This window comes from Rattus norvegicus, chromosome 18 (assembly GCF_036323735.1).
Source record: "Rattus norvegicus strain BN/NHsdMcwi chromosome 18, GRCr8, whole genome shotgun sequence".
Lineage (NCBI taxonomy): Eukaryota > Metazoa > Chordata > Mammalia > Rodentia > Muridae > Rattus > Rattus norvegicus.
Window position 1 is genome coordinate 41855928 of NC_086036.1, and position 20135 is coordinate 41876062.

At 40.3% G+C, this 20135-nt stretch overlaps 2 protein-coding genes and 1 pseudogene across 8 annotated transcripts in view; 2 read left to right on the plus strand and 1 right to left on the minus strand.

Annotated features, from left to right (window-relative positions):
• Lvrn (laeverin) overlaps positions 1-5903 on the plus strand; it is a 109043-nt gene extending 103140 nt beyond the window's left edge. For 6 of the 7 annotated variants that reach the window (XM_063277658.1, XM_063277657.1, XM_063277656.1 and 3 more), the window contains 2 exons: positions 1247-1322; positions 5367-5903. In XM_063277658.1, the coding sequence (XP_063133728.1) occupies positions 1247-1322; positions 5367-5507 (217 nt within the window). In that variant the 3' untranslated portion in view covers positions 5508-5903. Of the gene's footprint in view, positions 1-644; positions 689-1246; positions 1323-5366 lie in introns of all 7 variants that reach the window. The other variant, XR_005496111.2, reaches the window with a different exon arrangement.
• An 846-nt stretch (positions 5904-6749) lies between these two features.
• On the minus strand, positions 6750-7503 carry Lgals1-ps2 (galectin 1, pseudogene 2; annotated as a pseudogene).
• Positions 7504-10530: 3027 nt separating this feature from the next.
• Positions 10531-20135, plus strand: part of Arl14epl (ADP ribosylation factor like GTPase 14 effector protein like) — a 30974-nt gene continuing 21369 nt past the window's right edge. Inside the window, exon 1 of the mRNA XM_006254701.5 lies at positions 10531-10729. The gene's annotated coding sequence lies outside the window, so the exon portion shown is untranslated. The remainder of the gene's footprint in view (positions 10730-20135) is intronic.

Consider the following 20135-nt stretch of genomic DNA (forward strand, 5'->3'; position numbering starts at 1 on the left):
TATGGCTTATTGAAGTTATAGTAGGCATTGAACATAGTTATGTTGCAAATCTTCATGATAAACTAGATTGAAAGGCACAGCTGCAACAATTTTTATAAAGTTTCCAAGAAAGAAACCCAGAGTTTTCGGCTACCTAGCATCATATAGGCATAGCCCTTCTGAACCTAGTAATATGCTAATACCACTTAATTACACATTTTCTGATAGACCAGTTATCCCAGGAGAAAGAGAGAGATGTAAGAGACAATGTTTTCCACCTCTGTCATCTCAATTGCAAGCTAAACAATACTGGTCTGTTGTCTGTCTACTAATTGACACTTAGGGTTTGATTTTGTGCTCTGTGAAATGGCAGCTATTGTGTTCCATACAGCCTAAAGTTTTCTCTTGTAATCCAAAAATGCAGTTGGTTTGAATGCAGAACTTGGCCACCAATAATACATCATGAAGGAAAGAAATCAAAGCCCTTCCTCTTGATGGCATTTTAGTAAGAGTAAACCCTCATTTGATTTCTCTACTTCTCTTTCCTGTCTTTATCCTCCTCTGAGAGTTTAAAAGGATGTATGTTATCTACCAAAGTAATTTCTTATTCAACCCACTATAATAATCTTATTTCAATTTTCTTTCTTTTTTAATGCATCCAAAAGTCAGTCCTTCCCTCTCCCCCCTACTACAGCAGTACTTTGTATCGGTATGTATCTGTTCTTTCTTTGTAACACTTTACAATATTTGTTTTCTAAATGGAGCTAAAGAAATCATGGTACCAAGACATCTTGAGACTGTCCAAATATAGAGATGCACATGCTAGAAAATACACAAACATAAGTTTAAGCATACCGCAAAGCATTTTAGCCAGTGGGTTTTGAAATTTATTCCATATTCACTATTCTTTCGTGAGAGACAGCATTTACTTATTTATATACATCCTTATAAAGTTTGTTTGCTTTGAGACATTGTCTATGAATTCTAACTGACCACAGAATAGGTGCCTATGATTGTTGTTATAAAGAAATATATTAATATTTAAATAAAACTGCAAACATTATTGCACAAAACAGTGTATATAAGTATTTCTTTAGTGTTAGTAGTTATCTGCATAACAGATTTCCTACTTGCCATGCACAAATTCATGCATGGTTTCCCTTAGATTTGGGAAGATGATATCAATGAGGCTATGTATCTACTGCTGAAACATGCAGCTTTTTTCCAAGTACTGTTGCTCACTGAGCAGCTCCTCCTTGCTTTGCAGGTATGGACCACAATCGCTGAACACTCTAGTGTCCATCTTAGGGAGGACTGTCAGCACAGATCAGCAGGTTATGGAGGTAAGTACGGAAAGTGTTGTGAAGTTCAACGACATTTGGTAAGCACTTTTGTTGTAAGTTGACTTGGTAAGATTAAAATTTGTGTGCTTATCTGAATCGTCTCTCTATGCTTCATTAGTGCCATTGGTATTGTATCGGTTGGGTTTTTCTAAAGCAGCCAGATTGCATATCAGAAGTCTTGCATATCAGATATTTACAACACATTATAGTAGCAAAGTTACAGTTATGAAGTAGCAACAAAATGTCCATCACAGGGTGAGGAACTGCATTAAAAGGTCGCAGCATTGGGAAGATTGAGGATTTCTTTCACTCCAGAAATAATCTTACCTCCATTATACAGGAGCAATCCAGTTTCTCCTTAGCAGTCTGAACTAATCACCCAGTAATAGCTTGCTGGCTTAAGGGCTTTGGAAGCCCACAATGGCTGGGGAAGTCTGAACTTCTAGATCCTTGTGATGTTTGCTGCCTCCCCAGGCAGGAGTGCTCCTCCATCTGGAACCAAAAATTCTAGGCTAGCAGAACTTAAGGAATGAAAAGTTTCCCTAGCGGGTCAGTAAGATGTTAGCTAATGCAACCAGTTACTTCTCCACCCCGTAGTTTCTGAATCTATGAACAATGGCTATGGGAGAAATCATACCATGTATTGGATGTGGCTTCAAATCATTCACTGCTGTGTGGAGAACCTTGCTCCAGCCTTCCTGGCTACTGTCACTTAATTGCTGCTGTAACTGTGTCTCCAAAAGGTCATTACATCATTCTATTAGGCCAGCTACTTCAGGATGATGGGGAACATGGTAAGACCAATGGAGTCCGTAAATATAGGCCCACTGTCACACTTTTCAGCACTTCAGAATCTGAAGTTCAATGTCCTCAGCCTCAGTAGGGTCCCCTAACACATCCCCAGCCCATGTTACATGATCCTTTTCCTTACCAATCAATGTCCTTTATTAAACTGCTGACACCCTCCAAAGTTGGGTATCAAATTCCAATGCTGGATTTTGTTGTCATTCAACCAGTCTTATAATGAGAGCTTTGGTTTTCTTTTCTGCAATTTGAGCTCCATGGCTTCTGGAGAGAAGATTCATTTCCAGGGCATACTTAGAAACTTTTAGATTATGTCTGTGCATCTAGAGCCAGTCAATTGTATCACTGGGTTCATTTTTGTTTCTTGCTACTGTATCTGTAGATGCTGTAAGTTGAGTAATTTTACCAGCGTTCATTATTTTCCTTTGTCACTGTATCTGGAGATATAAGAAATTGATTAATTTTTATCATACAATCCATTCTTTTCCTTTATCAGCTTATCCAAAAATGCTAGAAACAACCAGCCAGTATTATTTTCCTAAAAAACTGTCAAAAGTTATGTGTACAGTCACTAAAGTTCCTTTTTCCTCCAGCAAGCCCATCAAATATTTCAAACAATGGGCTTTCAGTGTTCTCCATATTACCAAGGGAGTCAATAAGTATGGGTGTTGGTAAATTCTAAAATCTGTTCCAGATACTTAGCAACTTCATCAGAGCCACTCCCTTAATTACGTATGTCTTAGTTTCTTTTCTGATGCTCTAATAAGACATCATGACTGAAGCTACTTACACAGAAGAGTTTACTGGGGGCTTGCCAACTTTAGAGAGAGTCCATACCCATCCTGGCAGGGAGCACAGTAGTAGTGGTGTTAGCTAAGAGCTCACAATCCGGGGTTGGGGATTTAGCTCAGTGGTAGAGCACTTGCCTAGCAAGCGCAAGGCCCTGGGTTCGGTCCCCAGCTCTGAAAAAAAGAAAAGAAAAAAAAAAGAGCTCACAATCCACACATACAAGGCAGAGTGAGACCTAACTGGAAATGGCCTGAGCTTTGGAAATCTCAAAGCCCACTTCCAGCAACATACCTCTAACAAGGCCACACCTCCTAATCCTTTCCAAACAGTTCCCTCAACTGGTGACCACGTATTCAAACTTATGAGCCTATGAAGGCTATTCTCATTTCCACACCCTGTTTCCCATAGGCTTGTGACAACACAAAATGTATTTAGTCTAACTTCAGATTTCCCCATTGTCTTTCAGTTGATACTATTAAAAGTTCAACATACAACATCTCTTCTCAGACTCAAGTCATTCTCTTAATGGTAATGTCTTGTAAAAGCAAAAATCAAATTACATGAGTCCAACATACAATGACACAGAATGTGCAGTATCATTACAAAAGAGAGGAGTTGGGACACAGTGAGGAATGACTGGACCAAAGAAAAGCAGTCACCCAGCAGGGCAAACTCTAAATCATATAGCTCATGTCCAGCATCAAATGGGTTAGGTGGTTCTGTCCTTTCACTTGCCTACAATACACTTCTCACTCTCAGGCTGGCTCCACTCCATGTCTGACAGTCTCCTTAGCTCTAAGACTTCTAATCTCTTGGGATCTCTGTCATAATCCAGGCTTCATTTCCACAGTTTCACACAGTGGCCTCTCATTGTCTATAGCTGTAGTTGATTAAGCCACTCTAGTCCCTGGCAGTGATGGCATGAGTTCCTTGCTACCTGCCCCAAAGCTCTGGATTCTCCAATGAAACACACACACACGCACACACACACACACACACACACACACACACACACACACACATACACAAACAGCCTCATATTTAATATGTATTAATCAGCTCAATGTCTGTAATGAGATCTGATGCCCTCTTCTGGTGTGTCTGAAGACAGCTACAGTGTACTTATATAATAAATAAATAAATAAATAAATAAATAAATAAATAAATCTTTAAAAAAATCAGGTCAATGTCTGGGCCACTCCCAAACTTCCACTTTGCTAATACCTCCCCTCTGATACTCCTGAATTATTACTTATTAAAATCTACATTCCAAGTCTTTGCTACCTTAGACCAAATAGGAGATGTGGGGGCCCTGGGGCTACTCTTCCCTGCTCTTATGTGATTGAATGCTTTCTCTCCTGTCACTCTCAAGCCTGATCTTCCTGCTTTCTCAGCATGTACTAAACCTTCTTCCCTTGGTTCCCTTGCCTGGGAATCTAAAGCCCTGCCTCTGTCTCCCAGCCCAGCCATTGGCTGCCAGCAACTTTACCAACTAGAACCAACTGGAGGCAGGGACCTGCAGTGTCTTACATGCAGGATACTCACATAATTTGGGGGAACACAATTAACATAATACAAGCAATGAATCAAATCCACAGCAAGTATCCTTTGACTTCTTAAAGCCTTCATGCAGGGACTGCCCTGCCACACACTGCCTGATTTCACTGACCCTCCTTACCATGGAGGAAGATTCTATAACCCCTTCCATGTGTATCCTTGATGACTCTAAGCCCAGGTCCACATGGACAACACTGCCAACTTTGGCAGCCTGCTTGGGATGGAGCCTAGCCCCTGGAATCACATCTACAGTACACCACCATGCCCCATTTTTAATGAAGGAATTTAACTCAGATCCTCATGTTTGCATGGGCAAACACTTTGCCAAATGAGCTAATTTTCCAGCCCAATTGTACTGATTTTTCATATTAATTTTCTATCCTGAAACTTCACTGAATTGTTTATTTGTTCTGATAAATAAAAGATCATGTCATCTATAGACAATGCCAATTTGACTAAAACATTCAGAAGTGAAGAATAACATCTATACAGATATAAGAAGCATTGGTATTGCCCTCAGAAGCTGCCACGTTCCCTTGAAATACAGAAGGGTCTCACTATGTCTCGGATCACAAATCTTTTGCAATATACAGTGCATATTCAGTAACTATTTGGTGAGAGTTTTGATGTAATTTGGAAATAGAGAAAATAGTAAGACCAAGTTCTTACTGTACTCCTTCTAGTTGACATGTCACCCTTCTGGGGAAGTATAGTCGTAATCACACTGCCTCAGTCACAGCCTCTCCAGGGACACATGCTGGAGGTCTACACAGCTACTCCTGTCAACCATCATTGCCTCTTTGCAAAGTGATTTTCCTATTTCCCGTGAACTCTGTCTTCTTTTGTGCCAGTGAGAAGTCTGGTGGCGCTGATCAGTTGTCTCTGTCCTTTTAGTTGCAGCAGTTCCTCAGCACTGTGTTGGAGGAGCACCAGAGGATTGTGGCTCATGCCAAATTACAGGAAATGAAGGCGGAGAATCTGAAAAACAAGAAAAGAATTGCCAGGGTGGTTGAGTGGCTTCGGAAAAACACGTAATTTTCGGCTTCTGCATCTTACCGTCTTGTTTACTCATTGTTCTGTCTTTCGTGTTCGGCGACTCTGGAAAACCCACTCAGCTTCTTTTATTTCAGTCCCGTTCCCTACTCAGAGTCATTGTGCTGATGACCCGATTTATTCTACTCCATAGTAATGCTTAAATGGCATAAGGCTAACTCTCATAACTGATATGAACCCCTTTACAAACCCAGAAGATGTAATTGTACAGTACCTTGCATATAGCAGTGCATTAGTAAAACTAATATGTTTTAATGGATGCTAATAAAACTTCTGTGCTGGGTGTCTACCTGGCAGCATCCACTGGCTTGCCACCCCTTTACCACCTTCCTTTCTGGAGAAAATGTAAGGAAATGAATAAAAGTTATTTTGACTTGATTTCTTTCAGAAAGATTTTTACGTTTTTAAGTTTGTGTGTGTGTGTGTGTGTGTGTGTGTGTGTGTGTGTGTGTGAAACCTTGTCTTGAGCTGAACTATACTTTAGTTCTCTTGATTTCTATGGAAAAGGAATAGCAGGAAATGGAGCTTTTCTTTCTCTCTCACACACTTAAAGCTGAGCAGAATGGGAAGCAGCTATCACGTCTGCTTCTCGCCTGAAAAAAGTGGCCCTTTTGAATAGATGAGGGTTCTAGGCCTGAAAGCTTGGAAGTACATGCCAGAGGACAGAAGTGGTGGCTTTAACTAACTATGGGATCTGTAGGATGCTGGGATTTCTACCCATGCAGTGATCACCATATCATTCCGATAAGGTCCCTTAATTTTAGCTTATCTCATTTGAGATAAACACAGCTGTTAGTTCCATGGATTCTCAGGAGAAGGAATAATCCTGTTGATAAATCTCAAGCTTCACTTTGGAGATCATTCTAGGAATACTCTGTAATGGAGAACAGATGGCTCTAGTCTCTTCAAAAGGTTGATAGTCTCCTTCATCGCCACCAGCCAAACCCCAAAGCATAGAAAAAAATATTTATTTTAGGAAGGAAGAGAGAGAGAGAGAGAGAGAGAGAGAGAGAGAGAGAGAGAGAGAGAGAGAGATCATGACTTAACTAGTTATAAGTGGTATAATGAATCTGGCAAATGATGTCATCGGCAGGACACAATACACTTCAGCAAGCACTTCCTGCAGATTGCACTGAGCATGCTCTGTACAGGATTATCACCACTAAAACGCACATCCCTGCTAGGCAGTATCTATTCCTGTGGATTAAAGACAAACAAAATAAATCATACTAATATTCTGTTTGTTTAACAAAGAGATCTAAATTCTAGGTTTGTTAAACAAATATAGGGAACATGAAAAATAAAAACAAACAAACAAACACACACACACACACACACACACACACCAAAAAACAGACAGCTCAACGTGGAAATCCTTATTCCAAGTTTCAGAACCTCTCCACTTCTCAACCACTGCCCTAATTCTCACACTGGAGACTTGACAGAGCTGTGAATTTAATTTACATTGCAATGATGCATCTTAATAGACTATCATAGAGCTACTACAGAAACACAGGATTTCTTCTGCGTGGAGTTGTGGGGAGCAGAGGAAACTGCCTCTTTGGGAGGCTCTGGGCTAGCTGTCTGGCTTCTCTCATAGGCCACGGACTTGATCGTGAGGTAGCCATCTGCTTCTATGTAGTTGATGGCCTCTACGTTGAGGTAGTTGGAGAACTTGAAATGACGTCCATCTGGCTAGTTGATGGTCAGCCCAGCATGGTTGAAAGATGCACACATCCATGATGCTCCCAGGCTGGAAGGCAAAGGCAGACCCTTTCTTCCATCCTCCAGACTCTGCTCTGCTTGCTGCCACACACAATGGTGTTGAAAAGGGATTGATTGATGTGTAGGTTCTGATTGTTGCTGTCTTTACCCTGATTCAGCGCAAAGCTCTTAGCTTTGGAGGCCATCTTGCCTCAAACTCTGAGGCACTCCCTTGGTTTGGGATTCAGATTGCTGGGACCAGACCACAGGCCATAACTGAAGCTACAAGACTATTCCTGGATTTGCTGCACCAGCTGCCTGAAGACTGGGCCTGAGGTTGAGATGCTGAATCTTTTAAATTCAGACTCCATTTTAGAGAACCTGACCTAAGTTTGAACTCAAGTAAACTAACAGACTAGTACCTAACATTCGTTTCCAAGTTGCCCCTCCAACAAACCCAAGCCTAGCCACAGTCTCTAGACTAATTCCCAACAAGACCAGCATTTCCAAGTTACACCCTCAACAATATCAGCAACTCCAGATTATTTCCCCCAACAAACCTGCAACCCCAGGTTACAAGCCCACCCCCTGCCTAATGACCACTACTGCCCAGGAAAACAGAAATTTAATTTATGATCTGACACCCAGCACCAGACAATATTGTTAAAGGCCACAGTAGCTTTCTAATTAGATGCCTACACACATATTCCCTGCTTGCTGCTTACTATAAAGCCTTGCCCGAATAGAAGTTTGGGGCTCCCTACCACCAAAACCATCCTGCATGATGGTACTGCATTGAGGGTGGGGGCGAGCTAGCTTGAATAAAGACCGTACTGTGAGTTGCATCAGATTGGTTCCTGTGTGTGTTTTGGGGGATCACTAACATTTCCCTGGCACAACAAGGTCTCAGGGCTTCCTTAGGGCTTAATACCTTAGAGTTGCTTAGTTCTTACATGTTGCTACAACATGTCCACAACTTGCTACCTTGTATAAAGTGAGGTTCATTTAGTTCCCATTTTAAAAAAAGATTTACTTATTACTTTATTTTGCTTGCATGCATATGTACAGATGTATACTGTGTGCACGCTGATAGAGGCCAGAAGAGAGCACTGGTTGGAGTCCCTGAAACTGGAGTTATAGACAGCATGAGCCTCTATGTGGGTACTAGGAACTGAACCTCAGTTCTCAGGACAAGAAAACTCCGAAGAGCCCTCAATCTCTGAGCCATATCGCCAGGCCAGCCTCCTTTAGTTCACATTTCTTGAAGGCACAAAATTCATGATTGGGAGTTCTGAGGTCAGGCTTCGCCTGGTCCTAAGTTTCCCTATATTATCTAAAACTGGGATTTGCTGCCTCCCAACCCCCATGAGTCTTACTCTGAGAGATTCCATTTTATAAGCAACACCTAGAGATAATTTAAATAGTAAAGAGGTGTATAGTTTGCATGAGAATGCTATGGCAGTCCACACAATTGATTTAAATATGTCTTGGTGTCTGTGAGGTCTTGGAACCTACATCCCACAAATGCTGCAGATGTCTGCTTCTCCCTGCAACCCACCATGTGTTGATTGATTAAAGCTACTGCTGCTGCTGCTGCTACTAAGGAAAGCTAAGGAATTCGGGGTTCCCTTTGTGAGTAATAAGTTTTACTGAAAGGACCCAGGAGGAATTTTGGATATCATTTTATTATATTTTGATTGAAAAATATCAGGGTAAGTGAAAGGAAAATTATACAGATTTAAGGTTTAAAAATATAAAATTAAAAGAATAAGTTTCAAAATCCACAGACTCAGGGCTAAACACTGTCCAGGCAGGGCGGGGCCCGCCCTGCAGCCAGGACTGCCAGGCCATAAAGATAAAGAAAAGGAATGCAGGAACCAGCCCAAGCTATCAAGACTGACTCATAAACCATTTGGTAGGAGGGCACCTCCCCCAGCTTACTCAGAGTCACACTTTAACCAGATGTCCTTCAAACCCTGATAAGCCCCTGGCTTCTAAAAACCGGAATGCCCCAGTCAGCACGTACTCTTCTGCTGTGTTGTGATCTCACTGCTATGTTTGAATGAGCCAATCACTTATAGCCGTGCCAACTCTCCCCCTCCCCCTGTTCCTCACCCTATAAAAACCCCTTGCTTCTAAAAGTCGGGGTCGACACCTCTGTCTCCTGCGTGGGATATGTGTCGGCCCGGAGATCCCCGTAATAGATCTCCATAATAAACCTCGCCTTTGCTTATTACATCCAAAATGGTCTCTCTGTGTCTGGGGTCTGCGATTTCCCAAGACATGAGTAAGGGTCTCTCTTCGGGGATCTTTCATTTGAGGGCTTGTCTGGGATTGGTGTTTCCTGGGGCGGGCCATCCTGAGACGAGAGCTAGGATCTTTCAGTAAGCAGCCTGTGGATCTCAGCAGCTGGTGAGGGATACAAACGGAGAAGTGGCAGTCACACTCCTTGAGTTAGGGTGCAGGAAAACGGAGGGGTTCAATGATGGAGGAGAAGGAGGGAAGACATCTTTTGAGAAAGGTTGAGGGCATCTAGATATCAAGGTAGGCATACTTGGGATTTGGGTAGGTATAGAAGAAAGAGGTAGATGGGTAGGTATGAAAAGTTTTTGTTTTTGTTTTTGGTTTTTTTTTTTTGAGTTAGAATTCAGAAAAGTGGGCAGGCTTAGCAGTAAAGATCTTCAGGCAACTAAATGGAGCGAAGGACTTCTGGGATGAGTACGTATACTGTCTCGCTGAAGGTATAATTATCTTCCAGATAGACTAGCTAGATAGATATCTTCCAATCTCCTTAGCTAGTCTTCAGACAAATCAGCTTTCCTGAGGGCTGGTTTCCTGGCCAGGTGACTGACAGCCCACGTTGGATGAACTCTTAAGGGACTTTAGAAGTAAATTTTCTTCTGTTTCCAGGAGTTTGCCTCCATCCAGGGACAGAGGAAGAACTCACGTTCCATTCTGTTGACCAGGAGGAAGTGGCTTTCCCTTAACAGGGATTAACAAAGCCCCGACACTCCGACCGTTTCCCATGGTCGTTGTAAATCTTAGGAAGCACTGATTATGATGCTTCCCTTTTTTTTTTTTTTTTTTTTGGTTCTTTTTTTCCGAGCTGGGGACCGAACCCAGGGCCTTCCGCTTCCTAGGCAAGCGCTCTACCACTGAGCTAAATCCCCAACCCCATGATGCTTCCCTTAAAACCGCTGTGTTACCAGGGAAAGGGATGATGGGATTCCAGGCAGATTGTGACGGTCCATCCTCTATGACTTCCAAATCTTCTCTTCCTATCTAGACACCTTATAATGACACTAGGCAACAGAGTTATGTCCCACACTAAAGCAAAGGTCCAGCCCAAGTGCACACTCTTTTCTTGAGACTCTCTTGCATCAGTAAGGGTTGGATTAGGAACTCAGATACCTGTCTGCTCTCTGAGAACTCAACGTAAGGGATTAGTAGAGGAGAGCTGAAATGGCAAAGACCAACGGACGAAGCGAGAGGATAACATGGTAGGAGCTACAAGGTGCAAGTAGCTCTCTGTCCCAGTGGGAATGCCACAGTGAAAGAGAGCTGGGCTACCTCAGCTACTCAAGGGCTCATATGGGCTATGGCTGTGGTCTAGTCCTTGGGGGAATTGGTTGGCTCCACTGTCTTGGCAAATTAGAAATCAAAGACAAAGAGGGGGCCCTGGAGCACTCAGATTTCTGAGGAAGGAGTGGTCAGCAGGGCTGATGCCACATCTGGGAGTAAGAATGGTTCGAAACACTGAGGGGAAATTCTTTGAAATGGAATCTAACAGGCGAAGCAAGTGGGCAAAAATAAATCACTGTGGGGCTGAGCAGATAGAAGCAAGAAGCAAAAGGAAAGGAATCAGCAAACTCGCTCGCTCTCTGGTGCCCTCTGCTGGCAGAATTGGAAAAGTCAAAATATAGCTTATTAGCCTTTCCAGTCCTTGTATCCTAAAGCAAAGAATGGGAAGGTTTATCTGGCACAGAGAGTCAGCCGCTAGATCTTCAAGCCAGGTTAATATTAAATGTCCTGACTTTATTAGAAGTGAAATCACAGGCTTAATGTGAAGGGGCTAGCAGAGGAGGGGACACAGAATTCAACACTCATACTACCTTCTGCCCAATCCACCGACCTTTGGAGCTATCATTCATCTGCTTTCTTAGAACAAGCTTAGTCTACACCGAGAGTTGTAGTATAGCCAGGGATACACAGAGAAACTCTGTCTCACAAAACAAAAATCAAAACAAAGCACAAAAGCAACACAAAACAAGATTCAAAATCAATAGTATTGTAGGTTAGGAAGCTGCATCTGAGAGTTTCAAATTCACACATCTTCTCTTGGCCAGAAATAAATGATGTCAAGTAGTAAACTGTAAATAACAGGCAGGACGTTGTACAGACATGGTCTGAGAAAGGAAAACTAAGAATAGTTTTCAGGTTTGGGTTTGTACTGAAATGTTTTTAGATTTATTTACTTTATTTTTATATGTACAAGTGTTTTACCTACATATATGTAGTGCCTGAGGTCATCAGAGGACATCATATCTACAATAATTCAAGTGACAGATGGTTACGAACCACCAAGGCATGCTGGGAACTGAACTCATGTCTTCTGCAAAAGCAACAGGTGCTCTTAACCCCGGACCTATCTCTCCTAAAAAGAAAGTTTATGTAACTGTATGTAAATAGATTGTTGTATACACATTATTTAGATCAATTTTTGTGGGACTTGTGACCTTATACTATCAAATTACTTTCTGTAATGGCTAATACTTGCATTTAAAAGTTATAGTCTATGAAGAAAGCAGCCTACAATGTTTTTGATAATATAAATAAATCTCATACCTAAATATAACCTAGGGACATCCCAGTGTTACTCAAGAAAGCTTGAATGCTCAGTTTTGTATAGTTTCTATAAGACACATACAACCATGGATTAAATTGATTTAAATGATGCCAAGATTGCAAATAAAAAACTTAGTATATCATAAATCCTAATAATTTATTGCCTACTGTCAAAATTTTGAAAAGCATTACTGTTCAACTTTTGGATAGATTTCAAGCAGATTGTTTTATAATTTTCTTCGAAAGTATCTAATGATTTTGTTTTGCACTGTATATGTTTTTCTACATTTAATATATACTTGCCCAAAGAATCCTTTTCCTTTTTTAATCGGGTATTTTCTATTTACATTTCAAATGTTATTCCTTTTCCCGGTTTCCTGGCCATAAGCCCCCTATTCCACCCCTTCCCCTTCTTCTATACGAGTGTTTCCCCTCCCCAACCACCCCCCTCATATTTCCCTACACTGGGGGGGGGGGTCCAGCCTTGACAGGACCCAGGGCTTCTCCTTCCATTGGTACCCAACAAAGCTATTCTTGGCTACATATCTAGCTCTCAGCTGGAGCCATGAGGCTGTCCTTGTGTAGTCTTTGGGTAGTGATTTAGTCCCTGGGAGTTCTGGTTGGTTGGTATTGTTGTTCTTATGGGGTTGAAAGCCCCTTAAGCTCCTTCAATTCTCTCTCTAATTGCTCCAAGGGGACCCTGTTCTCAGTTCAATGGTTGGCTGCTAGCATTCACTTCTGTATTTGTCATGTTCTGGCTGTACCTCTCAGAAGACAGCTATATCAGGCTCCTGTCACCATGCAGTTCTTGGCATCAGCAATATTATCTAGTTTTGGTTGCTACATATATATATACATACATATATATATATACATACATATATATATATATATATATATATATGGACTGTATAACCAGGTTGGGCAGGCTCTGAAAGACCATTCCTTCAGTCTCTGCTTCAAACATTGTCTCCATATCCCCTCCTATGAATATGTTTGTTCCCTCTTCTAAGAAGGACTGAAGGATTTGCACTTTGTTTGACCTTTTTGAGCTTCATGTGGTCTGTGGATTATATCTTGGGTAATTCAAGCTTTGGGGCTAATATGCACTCATCAGTGAGTGCATACCATGTGTGTTTTACTGTGATTGGGTTATTTCACTCAGGATGATATTTTCCACTTCCATCCATTTGCCTATGAAGTTCATAAAGCCATTGCTTTTGACAGCTGAGTAGTACTCCACTGTGTATGTGTACTATATGTTCTGTATCCATTGCTCTGTTGAAGGGCATCTGGGTTCTTTCCAGCTTCTGCCTACTATGAATAAGGCTGCTATAAACATAGTGGAATATGTGTCTTTGTTGTATGTTGGAGCATCCTTTGGGAATATGCCCAGAAAAGGTATAGCTGGCTCCTCAGGTAGTTCAATGTCCAATTCTCTGAGGAACCTCCAGACTGATTTCCAGAATGGTTGTACCAGTCTGCAATCCCACCAACAATGTAGGAGTGTTCCTCTTTCTCCACATTCTCGCCAGCATCTGTTCTCACCTGAGTTTTAGACATTCTGACTGGTGTGAGGTGGAATTTCAAGGTTGTTTTGATTTGCATTTCCCTGACAACTAAGGATGTTGAACATTTCTTTAGGTGTTTCTCAGCCATTCGGCATTCCTCAGCTGTGAATTCTTTGTTTAGCTCTGAACCCCATTTCTAAAAGGATTATTTGGCTCTCTAAAGTCTAACTTCTTGAGTTCTTTGTATATTTTGGATATTAGCCCTCTATCAGATGTAGGATTGATAAAGGTCTTTTCCCAGTCTGTTGGTTGCCATTTTGTGCTAATGACAGTATCCTTTGCCTAACAGAAGCTTTGCAGTTTTATGAGGTCCCATTTGTTGATTCTTGATCTTAGAGCATAAGCCATTGGTGTTTTGTTCAGGAAATTTTTTCCAATGCCCATGTGTTCGAGATGCTTCCCCACTTTTTCTTCTATTAGTTTGAGTGTATGTGGTTTGATGTGGAGGTCCTTGATCCACTTGGACTTAAGCTTTGTACAGGGTGATAAGCAGGGATCGATCTGCATTCTTTTGCATGCTGACTTCCAGTTGAACCAGCACCATTTGTTGAAAATGCTATCTTTCTTCCACTGGATGGTTTTAGCTCCTTTGTCAAAGATCAAGTGACCATAGGTGTGTGGGTTCATTTCTGGGTCTTCAATTCTATTCCACTGGTCTATCTGTCTGTCTCTGTACCAATACCATACAGTTTTTATCACTATTGCTCTGTGATACTCCTTGAAGTCAGGGATGGTGATTTCCCCAGAAGTCCTTTTATTGTTGAAGATAGTTTTAGCTATCCTGGGTTCTTTTGTTATTCCAAATGAATTTGCAAATTGCTCTTTCTAACTCTATGAAGAATTGAGTTGGAATTTTGATGGGGATTGCATTGAAACTATAGATTGCTTTTGGTAAAATGGCTATTTCTTCTGTATTAATCCTGCCAATCCATGAGCATGGGAGATCTTTCCATCTTCTGAGATCTTATTCAATTTCTTTCTTCAGAGACTTGAAGTTCTTGTCATACAGATCTTTCACTTGCTTGGTTAGAGTCACACCAAGGTATTTTATATTATTTGGGACTATTGTGAAGGGTATCATTTCCCTAATTTCTTTCTCAGCCTGTTTATTCTTTGAGTAGAGGAAGGCTACTATTTGTTTGAGTTAATTTTATACCCAGCCACTTTGCTGAAGTTGTTTATCAGGCTTAGTAGTTCTCCGGTGGAACTTTTGGGATCACTTAAGGATACTATTATATCATCAGTAGATAATGGTATTTTGACTTCTTCCTTTCCAATTTGTATCCCTTTGACCTTCTTTTGTTGTCTGATTGCTCTGGCTAGGACTTCAAGTACTATATTGTATAAGTAGGGAGAGAGATGGCAGCTTTGTCTAGTCCCTGATTTTAGTGGGATTGCTTCAAGTTTCTCTCCATTTAGTTTAATGTTTGCTACTGTTTGCTGTATATTCCTTTTACTATGTTTAGGTATGGTCCTTGAATTCCTGATCTTTTCAAGACTTTTATCATGAAGGGGTGTTGAATTTTGTCAAATGCTTTCTCAGCATCTAATAAAGTGATTGTGTGGTTTTTTTCTTTGAGTTTGTTTACATAGTGGATTATGTTGATGATTTCCATATGTTGAACCATCCCTGAATCCCTGGGATGAAGCCTACTTGATCATGATGGATGATCATTTTGAAGTGTTCTTGGATTTGGTTTGTGAGAATTTTACTGAGGGTTTTTTTTTTTTGCATCGATATTCATAAGGGAAATTGGTCTGAAGTTTTCTTTTTTTGGTTTGGTCTTTGTGTGGTTTAGGTAGAAGTGTAATTGTGGCTTCGTAGAAGGACTTGGGTAATGCTCCTTCTATTTCTATATTGTGGAATAGTTTGGATAGTATTGATATGAGGTCTTCTATGAAGGTCTGATAGAATTCTGCACTAAACTCATCTGGTCCTGGGCTCTTTTTGGTTGGAAGACTTTTAATAAATGCTTCTATTTCTTTAGGAGTTATGGGATTGTTTAGATTGTTTATCTGATCCTGTTTTAACTTGCTACCTGGTATTTGTCTAGAAAATTGTCCATTTCCTCCAGATTTTCCAGTTTTGTTGACTATAGACTTTTGTAGTAGGATCTGATAATTTTTTGAATTTCCTCAGATTCTGTAGTTATGTCTTCCTTTTCATTTCTGATTGTGTTAATTTGGATACACTCTCTATGCCCTCTGGTTAGTCTGGCTAAGGGTTTATCTATCTTGTTGATTTTCTCCAAGAACCACCTCCTTGTTTTGTTGATTCTTTGTATAGTCCTTTTTGTTTGAACTTGGTTGATTTCAGCCCTGAGTTTGATTATTTCCTGCCTTCTATTCCTCTTGGGTGTATTTGCTTCTTTTTGTTCTAGAGCTGTTAGGTGTGCTGTCAAGCTGCTAATGTATGCTCTCTCCAGTTTCTTTTTGGAGGCACTCAGAACTATGAGTTTTCCTCTGAGCACTGCTTTCATTGAGTCCCATAAGTTTGGGTATATTGTGCCTTCATTTTCATTAAAGTCTAAAATGTCTTTAATTTCTTCCTTTATTTCTTCCTTGACCAAGTTATCATTGAGTAGAGCATTGTTCAACTTCCATGTATGTATGGACTTTCTGTCACTATTGTTGTTATTGAAGACCAGCCTTAGTCTGTTGTGATCTGATAGGATGCATGGAATTATTTCAACCTTCTTGTATTTGTTGAGGCCTGTTTTGTGATAGATTGTATGGTCAATTTTGGAGAAGGCACCACGAGGTCCTGAGAAGTTATATTTTTTTGTCTTAGGATGAAATGTTCTAAAAATATCTGTTAAATCCATTTGGTTCATAACTTCAGTTTCTCTATATCTCTGTTTAGTTTCTGTTTCCATGATCTGTCCATTGATGAGAGTGAGGTGTTCAAATCTCCTACTATTATTTTGTGAGGTGCAATGTGTGCTTTGAACTTTAGTAAGGTTTCTTTTATGTATGTAGGTGCCCTTGCATTTAGAGCACAGATATTCAGGACTGAGAGTTCATCTTGGTGGATTTTTCCTTTTATGAATATTAAGTGTCCTTCCTTATCATTTTTGACAACTTTTGGTTGAAAGTTGATTTTATTTGATATTAAAATGGCTATTCCAGTTTGTTTTCTTCGGAATATTTGCTTTGAAAGTTGTTTTCCAGCCTTTTATCCTGTGGTAGTGCCTGTCTTTGTCTCTGAGGCATGTTTCTTGTATGCAGCAAAATGTTGGGTCATCTTTACATATCCACTCTGTTAGTCTATGACTTTTTTTTTTCGGGGGATTGAGTCCATTGATGTTAAGAGATATTAAAGAATAGTGATTGTCCTGTCCTGTTATTTTTGTTGTTAGAGGTGGAATTATGTTTGTGTTTATCTCTTCTTTTGGTTTTGCATTTTTTTAGGGTGTATTTTCCTTCCTTGTGTTGGAATTTTCCATCTATTATCCTTTGTAGGGCTTGATTTATAGAAAGATATTGTGTAAATTTGGTTTTTGTCATGGAATATCTTGGTTGCTACATCTATGTTAATTGAGAGTTTTGCTGGATATATTAGCCTGGGCTGGCATTTGTGTTCTCTTAGGGTCTGTATGACATCTGCCCAGGATCTTCTGGCTTTCATAGTCTCTGGTGAGAAGTCTGGTGTAATTCTGATATGTCTGCCTCTATATGTTACTTGACCTTTTTCCCTTACTGCTTTTAATATTCTTTCTTTTTTTCTTTCTTTTTCTTTCTTTTTTTGTGCATTTGGTGTTTCAACTATTATATGATGGGAGGAATTTCTTTTCTGGCCCAATCTATTTGGAGTTCTGTAGGCTTCTTGTATATTTATGGGCATCTCTTTCTTAAGGTTAGGGAAGTTTTCTTCTATAATTTTATTGAAGATATTTACTGGCCCTTTAAATTGGGAGTCTTTGCTTTCTTCTACACCTATTATCCTTAGGTTAATCTCGTTGTGTCCTGGATTTCTTGGATGTTTTGGGTTAGGAGCTTTTTATGTTTTATATTATCTGTAATGGTTGTGTCAGTGTTCTCTATCTTCTGCCCCTGAGATTCTCTCTTCTATGTCTTGTATTTGGTTGGTGATGCTTGCATCTATGATTCCTGATCTCTTTCCTAGGTTTTCTATCTCCAAGGTTGTCTCCCTTTGTGCTTTCTTTATTGTTTCTATTTCCATTTTTAAATCCTGGATGGTTTTATTCAATTCCTTCACCTGTTTGGTTGTGTTTTTCTGTAATTCTTTAAGTGATTTTTGTGTTTCCTCTTTAAGAACTTCTACTTGTTTACCTGTGTTGTCCTGTATTTCTTTAAAGGAGTTATTTATGTCCTTCTTAAAGTCCTCTATCATCATCATGAGATGTGATTTTAAATCCAAACCTTGCTTTTCCAGTATATTGGGATATCTAGTATTTGCTTTAGTGGGAGAACTGGGCTCTGGTGATGTCATATAGTCTTGGTTTTGTTTGCTTCGGTTCCTGCACTTGACTCTTGCCATCAGGTTGTCTCTGGTGTTACTTTGTTTTGCTGTTTCTGACAGTGGCTTGACCCTCATGTGAGCCTGTGTATTAGCACTCCTGTAGAACTGTTTTCTTTCAGTCGTATATGGGAAGAGAGAGCTGCTTCTGGGTTTGTGCCAAGAGCCAAGCCTGCTTACGCACCCTCTGTCCCTGGAATGTTTCAGGAATATCAAGCCCACTTAACCCTCTGGGACACCTTGCTCTCTGTTCTTATCACTTTCACATCCTCTGTCTCCGGCCATCTGTTTCTATCAGTTTATACCTGCAATTTATGGTTTAGGGATATAGGCAGGGTGGTGGCACTAATGGGTTGGCCTGTGATGATTGGAAGTCCTGGGTGGCTTCCCGCCTGCTTGTCTTTATGAGCCGCTGTTTTTAAATAAAATTTCAGAGTTTGATCAGACCATAGACTTGCTCTCCTTCTTTAAACCTCCTGTCCCCTATTCTTTCGCCCCCTCTCAGGTAACCCCCACAGGTCGGGGCAGGTTTGTGTGGCCTGAAGCCTCCAGGTGGGTTGCTTGATGCTGTAGAGTTGGTCTTACTTCTGCTCTCAGAGGTGTGTAGGCGCTCCTGGTGACTGGTTTTCAGCGCAGGCAGAAAACCTCAAGAATCCCTTTCTCAATAGTACAATGAGAATGTTGTTCTACCTTAATGATTTTCTCTGGGACCTCCTAGAAGAGTTTGGTGGTTCATAAATGTTTTTTGTTTTGTTTTTCCTCCCTCTTTCTCTTCATCTTACCAGCATTTTTTATTAACTTTAAGTTAGCATATAAAATAACAGGTTTACATTTAAACAACCCCATAACTCCTAACTAAATAGAAGTAGTCATTAAAGGTCTCCCAACCAAAAAGAGCCCAGGTCCAGGTGGGTTTAGTGCAGAATTCTATCAGACCTTCATAGAAGACTTCATACCAATACTATCCAAACTATTCCACAAAATTGAAACAGATGGAGCACTACCGAATTCCTTCTATGAAGCCACAATTACTCTTATACCTAAACCACACAAAGACCCAACAAAGAAAGAGAATTTCAGACCTTATGAATATCGACGCAAAAATACTCAATAAAATTCTGGCAAACCTAATCCAAGAGCACATCAAAACAATCATCCACCATTATCAAGTAGGCTTCATCCCAGGCATGCAGGGATGGTTTAATATACAGAAAACCATCAACGTGATCCATTATATAAACAAACTGAAAGAACAAAACCACATGATCATTTCATTAGATGCTGAGAAAGCATTTGACAAAATTCAACACCCCTTCATGATAAAAGTCCTGAAAAGAACAGGAATTCAAGGCCCATACCTAAACATAGTAAAAGCCATATACAGCAAACCAGTAGCTAACATTAAACTAAATGGAGAGAAACTTGAAGCAATCCCACTAAAATCAGGGACTAGACAAGGCTGCCCACTCTCTCCCTACTTATTCAATATAGTTCTTGAAGTTCTAGCCAGAGCAATCAGACAACAAAAGGAGATCAAGTGGATACAGATTGGAAAAGAAGAAGTCAAAATATCACTATTTGCAGATGATATGATAGTATATTTAAGTGATCCCAAAAGTTCCACCAGAGAACTACTAAAGCTGATAAACAACTTCAGCAAAGTGGCTGGGTATAAAATTAACTCAAATAAATCAGTAGCCTTCCTCTACACAAAAGAGAAACAAACCGAGAAAGAAATTAGGGAAACGACACCCTTCACAATATTCCCAAATAATATAAAGTACCTCGGTGTGACTTTAACCAAGCAAGTAAAAGATCTGTACAATAAGAACTTCAAGCCTCTGAAGAAAGAAATTGAAGAAGACCTCAGAAGATGGAAACATCTCCCATGCTCATGGATTGGAAGGATTAATATAGTAAAATTGGCCATTTTGAGAAAAGCGATCTACAGATTCAATGCAATCCCCATCAAAATACCAATCCAATTCTTCAAAGAGTTAGACAGAACAA